At 61.2% G+C, this 18,795-nt stretch overlaps 2 protein-coding genes across 3 annotated transcripts; one reads left to right on the top strand and one right to left on the bottom strand.

Annotated features, from left to right (window-relative positions):
* The first annotated feature begins 2,959 nt into the window (after window positions 1–2,959).
* Window positions 2,960–13,059, top strand: ATG4D (autophagy related 4D cysteine peptidase). 2 transcript variants are annotated; one of them, XM_048831461.2, is made up of 11 exons: window positions 2,960–3,084; window positions 4,476–4,776; window positions 7,831–7,914; window positions 8,853–9,026; window positions 9,617–9,950; window positions 10,167–10,231; window positions 10,490–10,638; window positions 11,261–11,339; window positions 11,838–11,914; window positions 12,001–12,120; window positions 12,632–13,059. In XM_048831461.2, exons 2-11 carry the CDS (start codon window positions 4,560–4,562, stop codon window positions 12,803–12,805), a joined length of 1,473 nt encoding a protein of 490 aa, XP_048687418.1. In that variant the 5' UTR covers window positions 2,960–3,084; window positions 4,476–4,559; the 3' UTR covers window positions 12,806–13,059. The 2 variants fall into 2 exon arrangements, with proteins under 2 accessions (XP_048687418.1, XP_048687419.1); XM_048831462.2 differs by having other exon boundaries at window positions 2,967–3,084; window positions 4,473–4,776.
* Window positions 13,060–13,780: 721 nt separating this feature from the next.
* On the bottom strand, window positions 13,781–16,566 carry LOC125627405 (galactosylceramide sulfotransferase-like). Its single transcript, XM_048831492.2, has 3 exons — window positions 16,423–16,566; window positions 16,018–16,136; window positions 13,781–15,368 (listed from the first exon to the last, which is right to left on the bottom strand). The coding sequence occupies exon 3, from the start codon at window positions 15,338–15,340 to the stop codon at window positions 14,276–14,278; it is 1,065 nt and encodes a 354-aa protein (XP_048687449.2). The 5' UTR covers window positions 15,341–15,368; window positions 16,018–16,136; window positions 16,423–16,566; the 3' UTR covers window positions 13,781–14,275.
* Window positions 16,567–18,795: the final 2,229 nt, after the last annotated feature.

Below are 18,795 nucleotides of genomic sequence, written 5' to 3'. Positions count from 1 at the left end.
AACGTGTGGACCTACCCTGAGATCCACCTCAGGAGCAGACCCAGCCCCGAGGGGAGCACTTAGCTCTAGCCAGGTGGAGTGTGACACCTGCTGTCTGCAGCCAGTATCGCACCCCTTTCGGGGCCACAAGGCTGGATCTAGAGCAGTGGTCCTCAAACATATGTACTGGTGACCCCTTTCACACAGCAAGGCTGAGTGTGACCCCCCCCCGAGCCAGCCAGTCCTCCCTATGCAAGAGCCAGATCCATGCCAGCGCCCCCTAGAGGGAAAAAGCCCAGTGTCCCATTCCCCATACTCCTAAGCCAGAATTCCTCTGACCTGAGGCTGGCTTGGCACCAGTGCCACAGAGGTGGAAAGCTCAACATCCCATTTCCTTACCCTCTCTCTTGTTCCCAATCCCAGCCCCTCCATTCCTAGCATTCTACCCTGCTTTGCCACGCACCAAGCAGGGTCCCGAGCCTCTCCAAGCCTAGGAGAAGACACTGTGTTCAGATCTGCCCCCCTGGCACACAGCAGCGAGAGATGTGGGCCAGGAGCACCTCTGGGGGAAGGCTGAGAGCTGAAAGAACACACAGGTGGAAGTTGAACCTTAAACCCTCAACAGAACCAGCACAGAACCCAGCACCCAGGATGCTGCCATGTAAAAAACAGGCAACCAGCTAGCACCATCTGCCCTGTAGCGTTAAACACTCAGCACCAACACTGCAGAGCACGTATTACCATTGTTATTAGGTGTATTACAGTAGCGCTTAGGAACCCCAGCCACAGCCCAGGCCCCAATGCTCTGTGCAGACACAGAACAAAAAGATGGTCCCAGCACTGACCTCCTCCCTGCCCATCACCTGCTGCACGTTCCAGGTTAGTCCCCCAAGGGCAGTGCCGCATTAGCCCAGTGCAGGTCCTTGGGCCCCAGACCGGGCTCGCTGGGTGGGAGATAGCCACCTGTGGCATGCAGGAGGTCAGACGTCACCATCTGGGGTCCCTTCTGGCCTGACACTCCAGGACACGTAGAAGCCCTGTATGCACATTACTAAGCAGCAACTTCCACTTCCTCCTCCCCCAGAAATGCTCAATGTCTGTGCTAAATCAGGGTTCCCCCACGCCCCGCAGCACAGAGGACCCCTTCCCATCCACTCCACATTGAACCTAGGGTTGCCAACTTTCCACTCGCACAAAACCGAACACCCTTGCCCTGCCCCCTGCCCCGCCCCATCTCTGAAGCCCCACCCCTGCCTTTTCTCTGAGGCCCCGCCCCCTGTTCACTCCATCCCCGCCCCCCTACCCTCCATCACTTGCCCTCCCCACCGTCACTCAGTAGCTCATTTTCACCGGGCTGGGGCGGGGGACTGGGGTGCAGGAGGGGTGAAGGCTCTGGCTGGGGGTGTGGGCTTCGGGGTGGGGTCAGAAATGAGTCCCGGGTGTGGGAGGGGGCTCCGGTCTGAGGCAGTGGGTTGGGATGCAGGAGAGAGTGAGGGCTCCGGCTAGGGGTGCGGGTTCTGGAATGGGGCCAGGGATAAGGGATTTGGGGTGCAGGAGGGGGCTCCGGGCTGGGATCGAGGGGTTCTGAGGGCGGGAGGGGGATCAGGGCTGGGGTAGGGGGTTAGGGCGTGGGAAGGATCAGGGGTGCAGGCTCAGGATGGCGCTTACCTCAGGTAGCTCCTGGAAGCAGCAGTATGTCTCCCCTCTGGCTCCTACGCAGAGCCACAGCCAGGCGACTGTGCGCGCTGCCCCTGCCCCAGGCGCCGCCCCCGCAGCTCCCATTGGCCGTGGTTCCCAGCCAATGGGAACTGCAGAGCCAGCGCCTGGGGCAGGGGCAGCGTGCGGAGCCCCCTGGCTGCCCCACACTACGTGTAGGAGCCAGAGCAGGGGACATACTGCTGCTTCCAGGAGCCACGCAGTGTCACGACAGGCAGGGAGCCTACCTTAGCCCCGCTGTGCCGCCGAACGGACTTTTAACAGCCCGGTCAACAGTGCCGACCAGAGCCACCAGTGTCCCTTTTCAACGGGGCGTTCCAGTCGAAAACCAGACACCTGGCAACCCTAACTGAACCCCGCTCCTCTCTCCTACACGCTCCCATTCCCCGACTTCTCCTCATCCCTGCCCTCCCCGCCAGGCTCCCTTGAGTGGGCTCACCGTCCCCTGGCCGACTCCACCATGGGCCCCAAAGCCAGGTGCCCTCGACTCCTGGAGCATAACATTGATTTGCGGCTGCTGGCAGCGTCTGGGGATGTCCCCGTGGTCTCTCCACGCTGGTGCTGGTCTGCGCTGATGGTGATGTTCGGCATGATGACGGGGGGCCCTGCACCAGGCACGGACCGGCTGGGCCCCCTAAGCCTGGGAACCACTCAGGTGCCTCAGGAGCCGTACCCAGCCTGATCGGCCCCCGGAGGGGGCCTCTCTCCCCACGGAGACCCTGCGACCCAGGGCTGGGTCGGAGAGCAGGGGGCACCCCAGTGGGGCTGGCAACGCCCGGGGCACAGAGCTGCAGAAGCCGGCACTAAATTTAGGACTGCCCTGGGCAAAGGGGCCCTCCGACCCCTCCTGCCTGCGAGGTGGGGGCCCTCCGACCCCTCCCCCGCTCCTTCTACTTAGGTGACCTCTGACCCCTTCACTTCAATGACCTCTGACTCCTGACCCCTTCATCTGAAGTGTCCTCTGACCCCTCGCTCCTTCCACTCCGATGACCTCTGACCCCTGACTTCTTCTGATTAGGTGACCCCTGACCCCTGCTGCTTGGGTGATCTCTGAAGCCCTCTAAACTCCAGTGACCTTTGACCTTTCGACCCATCATAGTTTAGTCACCTCTCACCTCCGGCCCTGTCAGACCCCGCTGACCTCTGACCCCGACCTCCCCCTGCAGACCCCGCTGACCCCAGGGACTCGCCCCGTCGCCTGGCAACGCTACTTCCGGTGACGTAAGGCGCCGGCAGGGAGGCGCTTCCGCCCGGAGAGGGGCCGGCCGCTTCCGGGTTCTGGCCCGGAGCTAAGATGGAGGCGGCGGGAGGCGGGGGAGCCGCGGGGCCCCCCCCGGGGACCGAGTGAGCAGCGGAGCCGGCCCGGGCCCGAGCCCCGAGTCCGCCCAGGTGGGGTCGGGGTCGTGGGGGGCCGGGCTCTGGGGTGCTTATTGCGGGCCGGGCGCGACGGGGGGTTATTTGGGGGGCGCTGGGCTGCGGTTAGGGGGCAGGGCTGCGGGGGGGCTCTGGGCTGCGGTTGGGGGGGCAGGGCTGGGGGGACTCTGGGCTGCGGTGGGGGGGCAGGGCTGGGGGGGCGCTGGGCTGCGGTGGGGGGGCAGGGCTGGGGGGGCGCTGGGCTGCGGTGGGGGGGGCGCTGGGCTGCGGCGGGGGGGCTCTGGGCTGCGGTGGGGGGGCAGGGCTGTGGGGCAGGTGTGTGGGAAGCCCTGAGCTATGGGGGGTGTGCTGCGGACAGGGCTGCAGGGGGGAGGGGCTGTGGTTATGGGGGGCTGGAGTCCCCCCAACAGGCCTGTGGGGGGTGGCACTGGGACAGGGCTATGGGTTGTTTTCAGGTTGGAGGGGCTCAGCGTGTGGGCTGTGTGGGGACAGCCTGGGCTAGGCAGTGGGGAGCTCAGGCTGTGCGGGTCCCTCTGTGAGGCGATTGTCAGGGGACCTCAGGCAATTCCTGGCTTGGTAAGTTTGGGGAGGGGGGCCCCTCGGGTGTGGAGCAGGGCCTTGGCTGTGGGGTGCTAAAGCTGCCTAGGAGGCATCGGTTGGGTGGGGAGCAGCGGGGCTATGCAGGTGTGGGGCAGGTTTGGGGGAGTGCCAGGGGTAGGTCTTGGCTCTGGGCCGTGTCTGGGGTGGGACTCGGGGCTATGAGAGCTCTCTTTGGATAGCTGCATGGCGGAAAGGTGGTGAAGAGTCTTGGCTGGGGGTGCCAGGGCTGTGGAGGGGACCATGAAGGGATTCCCCTGGCAGAGGTTCCTGCGGGAGGTCAGGTGACGGGAGGACCAGGGTGTCCAGGGCTTGCAGTCCTCAGAGAGCCCCCGCAACCCAGTGCGGCAGGAAGCTGCTTCTCCCTGCGTGCCCAGTATGGAAAGAGGGTAGGGCGAGGACAGCACCGTGGGGGGTGGGGCATGTGGGTGTAAGGTGAGGCAAGATCCCTGCTGTAGAGAGGTGTGGGACAGGGTGTGGGGCAGGAAAATGCTGTGGGGAGAAAGGACTCTACGGAAGGCTTCCCTCTGTGCCTTACCCACTACTAACTGCGCTGCTCTGCCCTGGCTTGGTGTGTTGCACTGACTTACTGCCCTGATGCCTGGATTTGTTCCCTGGGCCTCTCGCTCACCTGTGCTGTGTCAAGCAGCCCAGCCCGCTTTCAAATGCCCTTCTCTTGCAGCATTGACCTGGGGGAAGTGACAGGGTGCGGGGAGGGGGTGACATTCACCCCTCTGTGCTAACAGTGAGTATCCAAATGCCGCCGCCACCTCCCTGAAAATAACCCCTTGTCTCTGGTCGCTCAGCAGCTCTGCTTTCCTGGCAATGCACGTGCACTTGCATCCCGGCCCCGCCACCCTGAGAACACCGTCTGCGCCTGTCCCGCCTTCTAAATGAATTCCATCTCGCCTGCCTCGGTGCAGTACGTCAGCCAGGACAAGCTGCACCATTCAGATGGCAGGAAGCTCTTTAACCCCAGGGCCGGGAGCCAGGATGGGAGCTGCAATGGGCTGTTCCCGGGGGGGGCGCAGAGCGGCCAGCCCAGCGAACCTGACGAGGTGGACAAGATCAAGAGCAAGCTCCTCTCAGCCTGGAACAACGTGAAATACGGTGAGCGCCCCAGCCACCTGGGTACTGCCCGGCTCGCTGTTGCGCTGGCCTTCGGGGCAAGGAGATCTGCGTCCTGCTCTGACTTGCCGCCCAGTCAGTGCACCTGGGATTTCAAATGGGCTGGGAGCGGCTTGGCCAGCGGGGAAGAGAATGATGAGATGTCACGTGTCTGTGTTGGAACTGGGGCTGCCCCAAAATGTGCTGTCTCTGGGGCTTTAAGCTGCCCTCCGCTCCGCTCCTGGTCTCCTGGGAGTGCTTGGCCTGGATTAGTTTAGCTGTGCCGGCGCAGCAGCCTGCTGCAGGTCGCTTCTGGCCTGGTGTGGTGATGGTAAAGGGACGTGCGTGGCTGTGTGTTGAAAAGGCTCTTCCCCCAGATCTTTAGCTGGGGCGTGGCAGCTGTTGGTTTGTGGGCAGCAGGCAGGTTGGTGCATTGCGATCTGCTAGTTGTCTTGTAGATTCCCATGTCGATACCCCTGGTGCTTGTGTCAGAAAACTCCTGCTCCTGGCCATGGGGGAGCAGCCCGTCCAGGTTGTCTACGGTCTCTGTGGGTGTGTCTGGATGCTGTGGCAAGTCTAGGCCTACGAGCAAGCCAGGCCTTGATGTTTGTGAGAATCCTGCCGGCTGGACTCCAGCCAGTGGCCCTGCTGGGAGGCTGGGCTTCCACCCATGCTCAGCCCTAGCTGTGTTGTGACCTGAAGGCTTCTCAGTCCACCTGGAACAGGGACCTCGAAATTCCTGTTCTAATCCCAGCCCTGAAACTGACGCCCTCTGGGCCCAGGGCAAGTCACTTAACCCTCTCTGTCTTCCCCAGCGGTGAAATACAGTGATCGAACGGCTCACCCACAGCACAGGAGGGTGGCGAGGATCAGTCAGTCAGTGCCTCCACATGTCTTGCAGGCTTAGGGGGATCCCTAAGAAATGGGGAATGTCTAGGGTAATGGCTACAAACTGGACCCATCATTCATGCTGTTTCTAACCAGGACAGCTTCGAGTCCCATTCCTAGCTGGGTAGCAGAAACCTCGCCATGAATGGAGGGGGTGGGGTTCCCCATTGCAGCTGAGTGCAGGTTTCTCTTCCTGTAACTCAGTCAATTCTGGCAGATCAAGGGCTCCTTCAACTCACTGGCTGCTGACGTGGCTGGAAAGACCACACTCCCCCCCCCCCCCCCCCAGTGCTGGCTGTGTTTGTGTCAGGGCATCGAGAGCTGACCTCAAACCTACCCTCCTCCTCCTGTGGGTGCCTGTTGCCTGCATGTGAGAGTCACTTTATCTTGCTGATAAACTTTGCAACACTTCTGCTGCATCAGCATGTCAACAAAGGCAGTTCTGGTCCTGCTCTCCTCTGGGTGGTTAGGATCTGGCAGTTAGAAGGTCCTGGGAGGACAGCTTCACTCCTATAGAGCCCTGGCCGAAGGTCACCTGCCTTAAGGAGGATCAGGCTCCTCCTGCTGTGCCATGTGACTCCTGGGCCCTGGTGTGGCTGGGCTAGGGGATAATGCAGGAGTGTTTCAAAGAAAGTCCCTAGAATCCCCCACACACACACCCCTGAAGCAGTTGCTACCTTGCAGCCCTGTGAGTGGCCAGGATCAAAGCAGAGTGCAGGGACTCCCAAGGGTGGAGGCAGGTGCCTCAGGACCATAGAGGGCTGTTAGTGGGCATGTTGAAGGGAGCAGGTGAGCGAAATGCAGAGCTCAGACTGTGCGAGCTGAGAGGTATTCCTGGCCCCAGCTGGTGTACACACCCTCTCTACAGGCTTTTACGCTGCTCATTGTTGTGCTCTCTGAGTTCCTCCCAGGCGCGCATTAAGCAATGAGATTACGTGTGTGTCACCTGTTAGTCCCGTCCCCCCCCCCGCCCCGGGGAGCAGCCCATGCAGTGATGTGGCGTGTTTTGGTAGCATTCTAGAGTGGTTTGAAATGTCCCTGCTGCTCTGTGTTGGAAAAGGCAGGTCAGCGAAATGCCCCTTGTATTTGGAGCAGAAGGTGGGAGGTTTGGGAAGGTCCTTCGTTCCCAGAGGAGTTTGTTCCACCACCAGGGAGTGGCCTCTGAGAAAACTCTCTCCTGCCCAGCCAAGCCTTACCCTTAGGGCACAGCGCTCTATTGTGCCGGGGAGTGGAGCTGTCGACCAGGGTCCTCTGGAGCTTTGGATGGTCTTTTAGATATCTTGGGCCCAGGCCAAGAAGCGAACCCCTTGAAGCTAAGGACCGAGACCTTGATCTGGAGCCAGCAGTGCGTAGAGAGTGGAGGAGAAATAAGCAGCGCCTTTTGTCCCCACCCTGTGTCTAGACCAGTGCTGCAATTAACATGGCTGCTTCTAACAACCTGCTGCGTGCTGCTGGCAAATGCTGATCACAGCTCCTGGAGCCACCCACAGAGGGAATTTCAAGGCGCGGTTCTTGACTGTTGCCTGTTTCACTTCCTCCAAGGGGCTGTAGCCGGTAGCCTAGAGCAACAAAGTAAAGGGGTGGGAGGGCCATGGCCCAGCCAGCAAGTGGAGCGCAGCATTCCTGAGGGAGCTGGCCAGAGGACTGGTTTGGGTTTGACTGGCGAGGCTGTGTGGCAGGATTCAGCTGCCCCTTGACCCGGTCTGGCTTTCTTTGTACCATTGCACCAAGGTGTGGCTGTTGGCATTTTCTCTCCTTTAAATGACATGCACACGGGCAGGTGGCAAACACAACCAGAGCTGGAGGCACAGGGGCTCAGCCAACCCTACCCCCAAGTGATCCCCCCCAAAGCTGAGTACATGGTGCCTACCTGAACTGATTGCAGTCAGGACATGATACTGAGGACAGGGCACCTCTGGAGCACCTGGGATAATGCCCCATGGCAGGGAAATCTAGGGCAGCCAGCCAGGGCATCAGAGCTTTGTACACTGGCTGAATCCATGCCCTGTGCATGGGAACACAGCTGTGGGTTATTGACCCTGGCTGCTGGGGATGTGAAGGTTTAGCAGGAGGAAGGAGCTGGCTACTCTCTGATGGTCAGGACGTGGGAATGGAAGGGAGTGCGGACGGGAGGACACTGCTCACTTCTCTCTGCTTCTCCCCTCCCAGGATGGACGGTCAAGACTAAAACCAACTTCAGCAAGCTGTCCCCCATATACCTCTTTGGCCATGTCTATTGCTTTGAGGTGGAGGGTGAGTAGCCGGGTTAGCGCAGAGATCAGCCATGACTCCATCTTGCCTAGCTCCCGTCTGGCCAAATGCCCAGAACCAGAGCTGGGTGGGATTTTTCAGTGAACCGTTTCCTAGCCGGAGAATGCTGATTTGTCCAAACTTGGGGAGAAGGGAGGCAGCTGCTGAGTTGTGGAAACCATTGGGTTTGGTGTTTCCAAAATGAGCAGTTCCGGTTTCCTGGTTCGTGCCGATTTTGTTTATAAATTCAAACTAATTTGAGCACAACCCCTCTCCCCGCCCCCAGTGGATGGAAACAAAGCCTTTGCAGTGACCCAAACCAAAACTCTTCCCTTGAGATCTTGGCTCTCCCTCCCGATTCGGGGAGGGGAAAAGTGTCAGAATCTCACATTGTGTTGCAGTGGGGGAGGTTTAGATTGGATATTAGGAAAAACTTTTTCACTAAGAGGGTGGTGAAACACTGGAATGCGTTACCTAGGGAGGTGGTAGAATCTCCTTCCTTAGAGGTTTTTAAGGTCAGGCTTGACAAAGCCCTGGCTGGGATGATTTAACTGGGAATTGGTCCTGCTTCGAGCAGGGGGTTGGACTAGATGACCTTCTGGGGTCCCTTCCAACCCTTATATTCTATGATTCTATGACACGTTTCCCACCCAGTTCTACGTGGAATCCCACTCCCCTGCCCCCATCACACACCTTAATCCCCAATGTTTGGGAGCCCTGGCCCAGAGTTCTCTCCTGTTGATAAGGCTCAGTGCTAACATCGCCCCCTATGGCCACTGGCAGAGATGGGGCCGTGACAGTGGGGTTCCTTTCTGTGTTGCTACCCTGCCCCTGGATTGAGTGGGGAGGCCCCCCATACATGTCTGGCGGTCCGTGGCTGAACAGGGGTCCCTCCTTCCCCGCTGTGGCTGATTAGGCGCGGGTGGGGGTCTCTCCTGCAGAGGACGTGGAGCGGTTCCAGAAGGACTTTGCCTCCCGCATCTGGCTCACCTACCGCCGGGAGTTCCAGCAGCTGGAGGGCACCGTGTGGACCACGGACTGCGGCTGGGGCTGCATGCTGCGCAGCGGGCAGATGATTCTCGCCCAGGGACTCCTCATGCATTTCCTCGGCAGGAGTGAGTGTGGGGACAGGGGCTGCTGGTGGATGCCGCAGAAATCCAAGGCTGGCCAGCATGTGCCCAGGGCTCCCGGCTCCGTGCCCAGGCCCTGGGGGGTGGCATGTAGGAGGGGTAAAGGAGCTTCAGAGGAAGGGTTAAGACACCCTGCAGGAGGTGGCAGTGGGACCGTCTGCCCGCGGGGGAGAGTTCTCCTGCCCCAAGAGCTAGGGGCAAGACACTGCACATGCTCAGCGCAGGCCACAGCTGCTCTGGCTGCTGGGTTGGAGGGAGCAGCCGGCACTCCGAGCACCCTGGGTCATGTCCCTTTGTTGGTAATACCCTGCCTAGCCCCTCCCTAGAGCACTCAGCCTTTCACAACGTAGGTTGCAGTCCCTACAGTTGAGGGAAACTGTGGCAGGGGCAGGAACAGAACCCAGGAGTCGGCTCTCCAGGAGGACAGTGCGTTTCTGGCCTGGACTCCATGAGTGACTTTCAGGCTGAGCTCTGGCCCCTGGAGAGGGGTATTGGCATCATGCCACGTGTGGACCCTGTTCCCCCCAGGGCAGGCTTGTGGGACACGTCGCCTGTACCTCTCCTGTTACTCTTAGACTGGACCTGGCCCGATGCCTTGTTCACCACCAGCCTGGTGGAGATGGACCCCATGAAGCCTGTCTCTCCTGCCCGGCCTGGCAGCATTGGCTTGCAGCAGCTGCCTACCCTCGCCGTGGACAGAGGCAGGGACCACTGGGGCATCTGGGCCCCTCTGTGCCCCCTTAGCCCCCAGGAGCTGGAGAAGGAGCGCAGCCACCGCACGATCGTCTCATGGTTCGCAGATCACCCTCAGGCACCCTTCGGCATCCACCGGCTGGTAGAGCTGGGGAGGAGCTCAGGGAAGAAAGCTGGGGACTGGTACGGCCCCTCCATTGCGGCCCACATTGTCAGGTGAGCTGATGACGGCCCCCAGCACCGGGGATCAATCCATGCTGACTCCACCGGGGCGGCCCTGGGCATGACATGGGAGCTCTCCTGAAGCACAAGCCTGCGGCCTGCAATCTCCACTCCCGCGGAGCCTGGCATTTTCCGATCCCAGTTGCGGAGCTGGGCTGGGGCGTGGCCAGGCCGCAGGACGCTCATTCTCTTCCCCTCCATCTCCTGCAGGAAAGCGGTCGAAGGCTGTTCAGAAGGCAGCAGCCTGGCTGTCTACGTATCTCAGGACTGCACAGGTGAGCTGCCCCAGGCTGGTGCTGTGGTGATGGGGTAGCCTGTGGCTGAAAACCGATGTGCTCCACGGACACCCGAGCTAGGGGGCGCTCTGACTCTCGGGTGTCACACCTAGAGGCTGGGGGTCTCTCCCTGCCCCGGGCTAGGATCTGACCCCCTCCTGCCCCCCCCGCAGAAGAAGCCAGACCCTACTGGTGTCTAGGGTGGTGCCAGGCTGCCAGTGACTAACCCCCCTCCCCTCTGTCTGGTGACACGCTCAGTGTACAAAGGGGACGTGGTGAGGCTGGTGTCGGGGAGCGACGGCCGGACCGTGCCTGATCCTGGCGCCAAGCGGAAAGCTGTCATCATCCTGGTGCCCATGCGCCTGGGCGGGGAGACCCTCAATCCTGTCTACGTAGACTGTGTGAAGGTAGGGCAGGGGTGGGGCCTGAACACCTGGGGGACCCTGATTGGTGGGGGAAGGAATGGGAGGCAGGACTTGTCCAGCAGTCCCTAGCTGTCCAGCCCCCATCACATAAGTATCTGCCTGTCCCAATCTCTAATGTATTTCTCCTCACTGCTCTCCGAAAGGCAGGGCAATGCTATTATCCCCATGGCACAGATGGGGAAACTGAGGCACAGAGAGGCTAAGGGACGTCCAGAGGTGCCCCAGGGAGTCTGTCAGAGCTGGGAATTGAACCTGGGTCTCCCAAGTCCCAGGCTAGCACCCTGCCCGTCCTTCCTCTCAGTCCCTGTGTTGCCAGCTGCTCCGGCACGGTACGTCCAGCTGCCTCGAGACACGGCCCAGTGTAGGAACCTCCTGAGGCCCTGGGGTAAGCCCCGTCTCCTTGGAAGTCCTCTCGGTGACGCCCCCGTCCAGCTCCATAGTGGAGAGCAGCCCCACGTTTAGCTGCATGGATCCCTGCTTTGTGCCTCGGCAGGCCACGCCCGCCCCAGGGCCCGTGCTGGGGGCAGGGCTGCGGCCGCGGTGGGGCAGCAGGAAGTGAATAGCAAGGCTGAGCCCCCCACCCTGTGTTTCCATCCCCCTCCAGGAGCTTCTGAAGCTGGAGCTCTGCATCGGGATCATCGGCGGGAAGCCCAAGCACTCGCTCTACTTCGTGGGCTACCAAGGTATGTGCCCGCAAGCTCCTGCCCGGTGCCCATCCCTGGCATGTTCGGGGCAGCAAAGCGGGAGCTGCCGGACGGAAAACAGGCTCTTCCCGTGGGAAATCTCCGGCCTCTTGGCAAAAAATGGAAACACCCGCAGTTTCCGATTTGGAAACGCTGCTGCAGTGCCTCCCAGTCTCCTCCCGAGGCCTGTCTCCCTGGTTGGACTACAGCTCCCATGACGCACCACAGTCTCCCTGTGGTGAGGGGTGGTGGCTGTCTCCTGGGCGTCCCTGGCCACAGTACATCATGGGAGGTGTAGTCTGGCTGGGAAGCCTGGCCCATAGGAGAAGGGGGAACAGGAGGGAACCAAACCGCCGCTCCCATGTGGCACCGCAGCAGGTCTGAGTTGCAATGCTTTGGGTTGGCTGCTGGGGCTGGTGTGATCCGGACTGCCTGAGGGAGGGGCTGTTGAGCTCCTGCTGATGCTTCTCCTCTCCCCACCTCCCCCCTGCCTTCCAGACGACTTCCTGCTGTACCTGGACCCCCACTACTGCCAGCCCTTTGTGGACACCACCAAAAAGAACTTCCCCCTGGAGGTCGGTACAAGCCGGTGGATGGGGGGAGCAGCTGCTGCCAGGGGCTGGCTCCGTAGAGTAACACATGTACACGCTCTCTCTCCCAGTCGTTCCACTGCAGCTCACCCCGCAAAATGGCCTTCAGCAAAATGGATCCCAGTTGCACCATTGGCTTCTACGCCCGCGATGGGCAGGAGTTGGACACGCTGTGCTCGGTGTTGACCAGGGTAAGGGCCGCAGCGGGCAATGCCTTGGTGCCAGCTGGAGTGGGGACCGGCTGGGGGGTGCGCTCTGCCGGGGCCCCAGAACACCCTGGATGTAGCCCTCCCGCAGCCCCCGTGCTGGTGTCTGGCATCTGCACTGTGCATGCGGGCACCTGCCTGGGAAAAGTGCCGTGTGGATTCTGCCTCCTGCCACTGGCGGAGACTTAAGTCCGCCTCAATATCTGGATCCTGCCTGGTCAGAACAGGGCAGGGCAGCTCCGTTCTCCTCCCCCAACGCTTGCCCATGCGGGTGAGGGCTCAGAGAACCCGCCATGCCAAGCCAAGGGGCTGGTGCCTCCAATGGCCTGGCCCTGAGCCTTTTCCCTGCCCCTTGCAGCACGGGCTCCCTGAGGTGCTGGCTGGGAGCAGGGGGGCACCGTGTGGATTTTGCAAGCAGATAACGTGTGTGTGGCGAAGGGGGTGGGGTGTCTGCCTTCCTCTCGTGGCCCTCTGACCCCGGCCCTCTGCCCCCCAGGTACTGAACTCCTCGTCGGCCAAGGAGAAGTACCCCATGTTCACGGTGACGGAGGGTCAGGCGCAGGAGTACGGGCTGGCCGAGCTGTGCTCCCGTTTCTCCCAGCAGACCGTGCAGCTCCCCAAGCGCAGCAAGGCCAAGAAGCCCAGCTCGGACGAGTTCGTCTTCCTGTGAGCGGGGGGGGGCTGTGCCCCATTATTTATTACTTATTTATAGAGACATGGCGGGGGCCACTGGCTGCCCCGCACACCATGTCACAACACTGGCAGTGCAGCGGGGGTGCTGGGCCGTTGCCTGAGGGCAGCCCCCCCCCCCACCGTGGGGACAGGCAGCCGGCGAACTGGAGAGAGCCCTGCTGCACACTGTACTTCCCAATTTACACTGGAATAAATCCCTGGCACGTGGGGGAGAGCGGTGCCCTCACCTAGGCCGGGCCTGTTACTTTGCTGGGATCTAGCACCCCCTGAAGCTGATCGACGGCTGTGCAGGTCCTTTGCGGTTTCCTGCTGGAGTCTGGCTCTGCCCTCTGCCGGCTCCTGGGCTGCCAGGGCAGGACCCCGCTGTCCCTCTGAACCGGAGTGCAGAGGTCAGATGGCCCAGCTGCAGCCTGTCCCCAGAGGGAGCTGCCATCCGCAGGCACTGACCCTGTGGGGTGGGGGGACACCTGCATCCCCTAGGGGACCCTAGCACTGCTGTCCACAAGACCGCTGCCCTTGTGCGTCACCCCTCGCACCACAGGGAATGAGACTAGGCCTCTGAGCCGGGAGGTGGTTACTAGCAAATGTGAGGGGCTAGGCCCTTCCCCCAGGGCTGTCCCGGCAGTAGAGCCACAGGGCTACTGTGGGGGCACCAGGCAGCCCCTCCACTGCCCTAATCCAGCCCTGGCACAGAGGAAAGCTGGAGCCAGGGGCCCCATGGCTTATGGGGTGGCGGCAGGCTGAGAGGGCTTTAGGACGAGACTCAAACCAGCTATGTGCAACGTGTGTCGTGAGGGGTGGCTCTGGAAACCCCCTAAGAAAGGGAACTCTCCTTACCCCCCCCCCCCGAGCACCCCTCTGGGGCAGCTGACCCATTCCCCCCTAGCCCAGGGCAGCCCAATGGAGCAGGCTCTTCCTGCAGCGGTGTCAGAACATGAGCCACGGCAGCTGGTTTTGAATGGACCTGGTTTATTTATTGTGGGTGGCCCCAGCTCAGGACACAGTGTGCGGGGATGCTTCCCCCCCCAAGTCAGGCGCTCCTTGGGCCTCTTGGGGAAAGTCCTGCTGGAAGGAGAAAGTGCGGGTGACATAGGGTGTATCAGGGCCACTTCCAGCTTCTCCAGCCTCTGCTACAGCAGCGCCCTGTGGATCCGGCTAAGAGCGGGGCTCCCGGCTGCTCGGCCCCCAGGGGCAGGGGAGAGGGGTGGGGCTGGGCGCTACCCACACTGAGCTTGCAGTCCCGAGCGCTGCCCTGAAGGGCTCACCCTCTAGCTAGGCGAAGGGTGGGGAGTCACAGGCCCGGAGCGGGAAGTGGGCAGCGACAAAGCAGCGAAGAAAACCCAGCTCCTGCCTCCTGCTCTGCTCGCGGGCTGTGGCTCAGAGTGGGGCTGGGCTGCTGCTCTGGGCCCCACGGGTGGGTTATCAAAGCCCCCTGGCCTGTGCCCCACTAGCCACAGGGCAGGGAGCACATCTCCCTGCCGTACTGGCGGTAGTAAAGGTGGGCGTGATACCGCAGCTCCGGCAGCACCAGGCGATAGCAGCTGGCGTGCTGAGCCGGTGGGAGGCTGGGCCGCAGGTTGTAGCCCAGGATGGCAGCAGTGTCAGGCTGCCAGGGCCGCAGCTCGTCTGCTGTCTCCTCGGGCCCCACGGCCTCCCCGGCCAGGCAGGTCTCCCGGGTCTCCCGCAGCAGCGAGCGCAGGGCATCCAGCTCGCCCTTCATGCGTGTATAGCCGTAACTTTCCACCCGCTGCCACAGCACGGCCTGGAAATACCGGTAGAGCCGTACATCCAGCCAGTTCCACGCCCGGATCTGCCGCGCCAGCCCCGGGGCCAACGCCTCGTCCACGGCCCCCTGGCGGGCGTTGAGCCGCACGTAGGCCAGCTCCTCCAGCCGCAGCCCCAGCAGCTCCCGCGCCAACAGCAGGGACTCGTCGAAGTGCTCGGCGATGAGCACCAGGTGGAAGGTCCGGTTCAGCTGCTCCAGCTCCCGGTCCCACCGGCTGCCCCCTTCGTCGCCGCCGGCCTCCAGCCCCAGGTCAAAGGCCATGGGGTTCCTGGCCAGCCCGTTGCCCGTGTCGGCCAGGTCATAGTACTGCGCTGGGGCCTGCAGGAAGGCAGCCAGGGGCTGGGTGTGGTTGGCGAGGGGCCGGAAGGCGGGTACGGTGCTGCGGTAGTAGGCAAAGACGGACTGGAAGGTGCGGACGGGGTCACGCAGGATGGTAAGGTAGAGGCTGTCCGGGGGCATGACCCGGCGCAGCTCGCTGGCTGCCAGCCGCAGGTGGCTGAGCAGCAGGTTGTAGCGGGTGGCACCCGGCGGCAGCGGCTCCACGAAGGCGGCAGCAAAGCGCTGGGGGTAGGCGAACTGGTAGGTGTAGCGGGGGAAGGCCACGGTGAGGTTATGCCGCTCGCCCAGGCGGAAGAGGATGTTCTGCAGGGTGCTGCTGCCCGTCTTGTGGGTCTTCACGAACACCACGCTGGGGGGAGGGCGGCCAGAGCTCTTCCCCCGCAGCATCTCAGGGGGGCTGGTTCTACCCACCTCCCTGTGGTGGGAGAGAGGGGGTGGGTTAGAGGCCCTCACTGCTGGAGCAGGGCCCCCAGGTGCTGCACAGCCAGGTCCAGCCCCATGGAGCTGAGTCTGAATCGACTGGTGGACAGGATGGGAGAAAGGGCCAGGCGGGGGAGGGGACTCAGCCTGCAGCCCTGAGAATAGAACCCAGGTGTCCTGAGTGCCAGCCTGGGGCCCTGGTTGTGCTGCTCCCTCGTAAACCTCCCGCACCCCTATCCTCTGCCCAGCGGTCCTGTGTCACTAGTGGCTGGCCTCAAGGCCCTGTGTGCAAGGCCATGCTGGCGAGGCCAGAGCGGGGGCACTTGGTGCTTACCCCCCAGCCTGCACCACTTGTTAGCATGGTGGTGGTAGGCTTTGCTGCCCTCAGCCTGGGGCCCAGCCAGCTGCTGGGGGGCTCAGGGCCTGGCCCTCCCATGGCAGGGAGGGTGCCCCAGCCCTTGGCTGTTTCCTGTGAAAACCCTGCCTGGGAGAACTGCCCCAGCAGCCACTAAATGCCAGGGAGTGTGTCGAGGCTACAGTGGGTGATACTGAAAGGTGAACCGTCAGACTGGAGGGAGGTTACCCGTGGAGTTTCTCAGGGATCGGGTTTGGGACCAATCTTATTTAATCTTTTTATTACTGACCTCGGCACAAAAAGTGGGAGTGTGCTAATAAAGTTTGTGGATGACACAAAGCCGGGACGTATTGCCAATTCAGAGAAGGACCGGGATATCCTACAGGAAGATCTGGATGACCTTGTAAACTGGAGTAATAGTAATAGAATGAAATTTAATAGGGAGAAGTGTAAGGTCATGCATTTAGGGATTAATAACAAGAATTTTAGTTATAAGCTGGGGACGCAGCAATTAGAAGTAACGGAGGAGGAGAAGGACCTTGGAGTATTGGTTGACCACAGGATGACTATGAGCCGCCAATGCAATATGGCCGGGAAAAAAGCTAATGCGGCCTTGAGATGCATCAGGCGAGGTATTTCCAGTAGAGATAAGGAGGTGTTAGTACCGTTATACAAGGCCTTGGTGAGACCTCACCTGGAACACTGTGTGCAGTTCTGGTCTCCCATGTGTAAGAAGGATGAATTCAAACTGGAACAGGTACAGAGAAGAGCTACTAGGATGATCCGACAAATGGAAAACCTGTCTTATGAAAGGAGACTCGAGGAGCTTGGCTTGTTTAGCCTAACCAAAAGAAGGCTGAGGGGAGATATGATTGCTCTCTATAAATATATCAGAGAGGGAGAGGAATTATTTAAGCTCAGTACCAATGTGGACACAAGAACAAATGGATATAAACTGGCCACCAGGAAGTTTAGACTTGAAATTAGAGGAAGGTTTCTAACCCTCAGAGGAGTGAACAGCCTTCCAAGGGAAGCAGTGGGTACAAAAGACCTATCTTGCTTCAAGATTAAACTCGGTAAGTTTATGGACGAGATGGTATGATGAGATAAAGATCAATTAATTGACAAAATCATGTTAATTATTCATGGTAAATAGGCCCAATGGCCTATGATGGGATGTAGAGGGATAGGATCTGAGTTACTACAGAGAATTCTTTCCTGGGTATCTGGCTGGTGAATCTTGCCCACATGCTCAGGGTTCAGCTGATCGCCATATTTGGAGTCAGAAAGGAATTTTCCTCCAGGGCAGATTGGAAGAGGCCCTGGAGGTTTTTCGCCTTCCTCTGTAGCATGGGGCACAGGTCACTTGCTGGAGGATTCTCTGTACCTCAAAGTCTTTAAACCGTGGTTTGAGGACTTCAATAGCTCAGACATAGGTGAGAGGTTTATTGCAGGAGTGGGTGGCTGAGATTCTGTGGCCTGCGTTGTGCAGGTCAGACTAGATGATCATAATGGTCCCTTCTGACCTTAATATCTATGAGGCCTGGCCTGTTCTGGGTTTGTGACTGCCTGGCACCATGGGGGTGTGCCAGGGCACTACTGTAATACACCCCCATGTACAGTGCCTGGCACAATGTGGGTGCCCCTGGACACGACTGTAATACACCCACATGTACAGCACCTGGCACAATGGCAGCCTGGTCCAGGAGGGGCTCCTGAAACAGCAGCAGCAGCCCCCTTGCTTTGCTTGCTGAGGTGTGTGGCCATTGGGGAGAATGAGCAAGCCCTTGGCCCCAAACCAGCACTGCGGTTTTTTTGTTTTTTTGGGGGGGGGTCTCATCCCAGCCTGCCCACTATGAGCCTTCGCCCATGGCAAGAGCTGGGCACTGAATTACAGGGTAGCCATGGCCCAGCACCCACAGCTGCTCCTGCCAACAGCCACATTCAGCCCCTGCAGGCTTCCCTGCCCCCCCAGTTTGCTGAAGCTCCCCCGACGCACCCCACAGGTGCCAGCTACTCACCGCTTGGCCGCCTGCCGGAGGAGCAGCAGCAGGAGTCCTGCCAGCAGCAGCGCACGGCACCGCCATGGCCCAGCCGAGTGGCACCAGCGAGCCAGGGCCATCTCCTCCCGCTCCTGCTGCTCTGTGCCCAGCCTGGGGCTACCAGCGCCTGCCACGGCCTCTTAAATCGCTCGGAAATCCAAGGGCTGCCTCGCATCACCTTGCTAAGGCGGCTTAGCTGCAGCCCGGAGGGGGACGAGCGACGGGCCCAGCCCCTGAGAGGCACGGCAGGGCCCAGCTCCAGCCTTGGACACCTGGGCCAGCACTATCAGCCTTGCACAGCCCCCTCCCCCCAGCCAGCGCTGGTAGGGACAGGGCAGCTGGGCCCCAGAGCAGTAGGGGCCCTAGCCAGGCCCAGCCTGCCCCGCTGTGCCCCAGGGGCTGAGCCGCAGCAGCGGGCCTGGGCCCTGCGGGGGAGTATGGGACCAGCAGATAGGAGCCACAGGCGGTCCCAGGGGCTGCCCAAACCCAGACCAGAGCCAGGCCCTGCCTGGGGCAGCCAGGCTGACAGTGCAGGACCAAGGGCCGGCCCAGCCCTGGGGGCTAATTTGTGTAACAGCGCCTCAGGGCCCCGCCCCACCGCCCAGGACTCCCTGTGCCCCTGAAGGGAGCTGGGGAAAAGCAGGATCTACCCCCACCCTGGGGCCTTTCTGCTCCCCCCGAGAGGCAATTTTGCATCAGGGCCCGATTAGGGCAGGTAGGAGACTCGGCTCCACAGGGCATTAGCAGGTTCCCCCGAGGACACCAGCTGCCAGGGCTAAGTCCCTGGGTTAAAGCAAAGGCAGCTCCTGGTCTGGTGGGGGGGGGGGGGGGGGGTCAGCCCCAGGGATGGCGCTCACCCAACCCGGCCCCACAGCCTAACCCTCCACAACGCCAATCCCCGTGGCCCGAGGAGCGGACAGCCCTGTGCAGCCAGCATCTCCCCCCGTGGGAAACCAGGGGAGGGTTTGCCTCCCCGCAGGCTAGCTCCCCTCAGTTTAAGCAGCAGAGTTTCAATGTGTCCCCCG

This window comes from Caretta caretta, chromosome 20 (genome assembly GCF_965140235.1).
Source record: "Caretta caretta isolate rCarCar2 chromosome 20, rCarCar1.hap1, whole genome shotgun sequence".
Lineage (NCBI taxonomy): Eukaryota > Metazoa > Chordata > Testudines > Cheloniidae > Caretta > Caretta caretta.
This window is presented reverse-complemented; position numbering and strand designations above follow the sequence as displayed.

What these genes read in the sequence shown, in the direction of transcription:
- ATG4D (XM_048831461.2), top strand. Translation starts at nt 4,560, where the DNA reads ATGAATTCCATCTCGCCTGCCTCGGTGCAGTACGTCAGCCAGGACAAG. An exon ending in CGTATCTCAGGACTGCACAG is followed by an intron (nt 10,232 to 10,489) that starts GTGAGCTGCCCC and finishes TGACACGCTCAG; the next exon opens with TGTACAAAGGGGACGTGGTG. An exon ending in TGTGCTCGGTGTTGACCAGG is followed by an intron (nt 12,121 to 12,631) that starts GTAAGGGCCGCA and finishes TCTGCCCCCCAG; the next exon opens with GTACTGAACTCCTCGTCGGC.
- LOC125627405 (XM_048831492.2), bottom strand. Translation starts at nt 15,340, where the DNA reads ATGCTGCGGGGGAAGAGCTCTGGCCGCCCTCCCCCCAGCGTGGTGTTC.